General features: G+C 29.9%; 1 protein-coding gene across 1 annotated transcript; it reads left to right on the top strand.

Moving 5' to 3' along the window:
* The first annotated feature begins 885 nt into the window (after positions 1-885).
* On the top strand, positions 886-2,161 carry LOC110646652 (GPI-anchored protein LLG1-like). The gene is made up of 3 exons (XM_021800165.2): positions 886-1,040; positions 1,135-1,191; positions 1,594-2,161. The coding sequence occupies exons 1-3, from the start codon at positions 953-955 to the stop codon at positions 1,944-1,946; spliced, it is 498 nt and encodes a 165-aa protein (XP_021655857.2). The 5' UTR covers positions 886-952; the 3' UTR covers positions 1,947-2,161.
* The last annotated feature ends 205 nt before the right edge of the window (positions 2,162-2,366 follow it).

Here is a 2,366-nt window from a genome sequence, read left to right as displayed (position 1 = left end):
TAATATAAGTGTATGAGAGATAATTTAAATATCAAAGTTTAATTGTGCACATTATTTTAAGAAAAATTGTAAAAAGACAATAATATAAAAGTATAACTTTTAAGTATGAAGTTACAAAATTATCCCTATTAATCCCCATTTAATTTCCTCATCATTCGAAAGGAAAAACTAATTTTAAAGATCATTAACCATTTGAATTTTGTCATTTTAAGAAAGTAATTCCTTTCAATTTTAAAATTATTTTAGGGCTCAGTTGGTTTCATTGTTGAATTGAACTAATAGGTGTAATTGATAGTTGGTACATTATCAATTATTAATTGTGTTTAATAATTAAATCAAATAAACCCTAATAAAATTGTAAAAATAAAAAGAAATGCTTTGCTCAATTGACAAAATTCAAAATGTTTATGGATTTCAAAATTAGCTTTTCCTTTAATATATATATATATATATATATAATAAGTCTTCAATATTTTTAAATTGAAAACATAGTGAATTTAACAGCAAAAAATTGAAGAATAAAAACGCAATGAACAAAACAACTAAATTGAAGAATAAAGATATAGACATACCTTCCAAAAGTCTATCCTTGTTCTAATTTTGCAATGAACAAATGCAACGAATAAAACTCAAAAAAGTGAGGATGTTGAAAATGATTAGGCCAAGTCTCATAACTCTGCAAAATTAGAATCATAGCTAATAACTAACTTTAAGTTAAAGAAAGAAAGAAAAAATATAACTAACTAAAAAGAGCAATAAAATCTGTGGATGCAATTTCTAAACCAATTTTCATGCAACATTTTGCTCTCCTCCGCCACTCTTCGTTTTCTAAAAATGAAAAGGCGAAACAGAAGGAGGCTTATTGCTGGTTTCTGAAGCATTGCATTGGAGATCCATTTAGATCTCCATAAGGGAAGAGAAGGAAAAAAATAAATAAATAAATAATAAAAAAATGGCTTGTAATCATTATTATTCATGGTTTTATCTTGTTTTCTTCTTTTTCCTTATTGGACTAGCCACCTCTTCCTCCTTCATCTCCCGTAAGAATTCTCTCTCTCTGCATATCTCTGTGTTCTAATACTAATATATTTTTATCATTATTTTTCACGGTCATTTTCAATTGAAAACGCACAGATGATGCACTTGATGTTCATGGACATTCTGGCCGTACCCTTCTACAGGCCAAGAAACGTAAGTTCTTCCTTCTTTTTAATAATATTTTCTTGTTCTTGGATACTTGCATATGATAAATGTACGTAATTATTAGAATTTTATTGTTGAATTTACAATTTAATATCTGAATGCTAATTAAGTTAACCCTCATTTTGTGCTTAATGCATGAAATTACCCACACAAGATACTGTTCTTCCAGAATTATTATTTGTTTAAAAATGCTAATAATATGTTTCCTCTTCCAATTTCCAAACTTCTCTTTTCTTCTCCAATTTTTTTCTTTGATGTATCCTCTTTCTTATTGACATTTTTTCAAATAATTAGGGTTTTGACTGGATTCAAACTCATAACTTTTTAGTTTTAGAGTTCGAAAGTTGATTAATTTGTTTCCTATTGACATTTTTTTCTTGATGATCACAGAGTGCAATGTGAGTTTTGAGAATATGGACTACTCTGTACTCACAAAAAATTGCAAGGGACCTCAATACCCAGTCAAGAATTGTTGTGATGCTTTCAAGCAATTCGCTTGCCCTCAAGCTGAAGTCTTAAACGACAGAACAAATAACTGTGCAGAAACAATGTTCAGCTACATAAACCTCTATGGGAAATATCCTCCAGGCTTGTTTGCCAATATGTGCAAAGAAGGTCAACAAGGTCTCGAATGCGACTCGGGGAATAATTCTTCCTCAACTGGAGTTCATGTCGCAGCGACTCATTCCGCATCCCTGATGCTCACTGCAGGGCTGATAGGGTTATATTTCCAGTTGTTCTAGATGAGATATACATGTTCTTCCATTGCTAAAATATGTGTGTGTCTCCACATTCTGTGCTAGAGTTGGTATTCTTCTTCTAATTATAGTTGCCTCAATAGGATAATCTCATAATCTATTTCTTTGTGCATCACTAGATAGATAAATTATGAAATTGAGACAATCTTCTTTGATTTATTATGCAGTAATTTGGATTGTTAATTATATATGTTGGAAGTCTAAAATTAAATAGGCCAGAAATTTAAGTGGAACTTATTATAATTAAGCTGTTATGTTGTGTTAAACATTATGCAAAAAAATAATAAGCTCGATCATCACAACCCCACAAGATTATGCACTTGAATTCCAATGATATATGGCGAACAACTAGTCGGTACGCAGTTTTCAATTTAAATCAAAAAACCAAATCGAATTAATTTAGTT

This window comes from Hevea brasiliensis, chromosome 7, assembly GCF_030052815.1.
Source record: "Hevea brasiliensis isolate MT/VB/25A 57/8 chromosome 7, ASM3005281v1, whole genome shotgun sequence".
Lineage (NCBI taxonomy): Eukaryota > Viridiplantae > Streptophyta > Magnoliopsida > Malpighiales > Euphorbiaceae > Hevea > Hevea brasiliensis.
The sequence above is the reverse complement of the archived record's forward strand: the minus strand, read 5'-3'. Positions and strand labels throughout refer to the sequence as shown.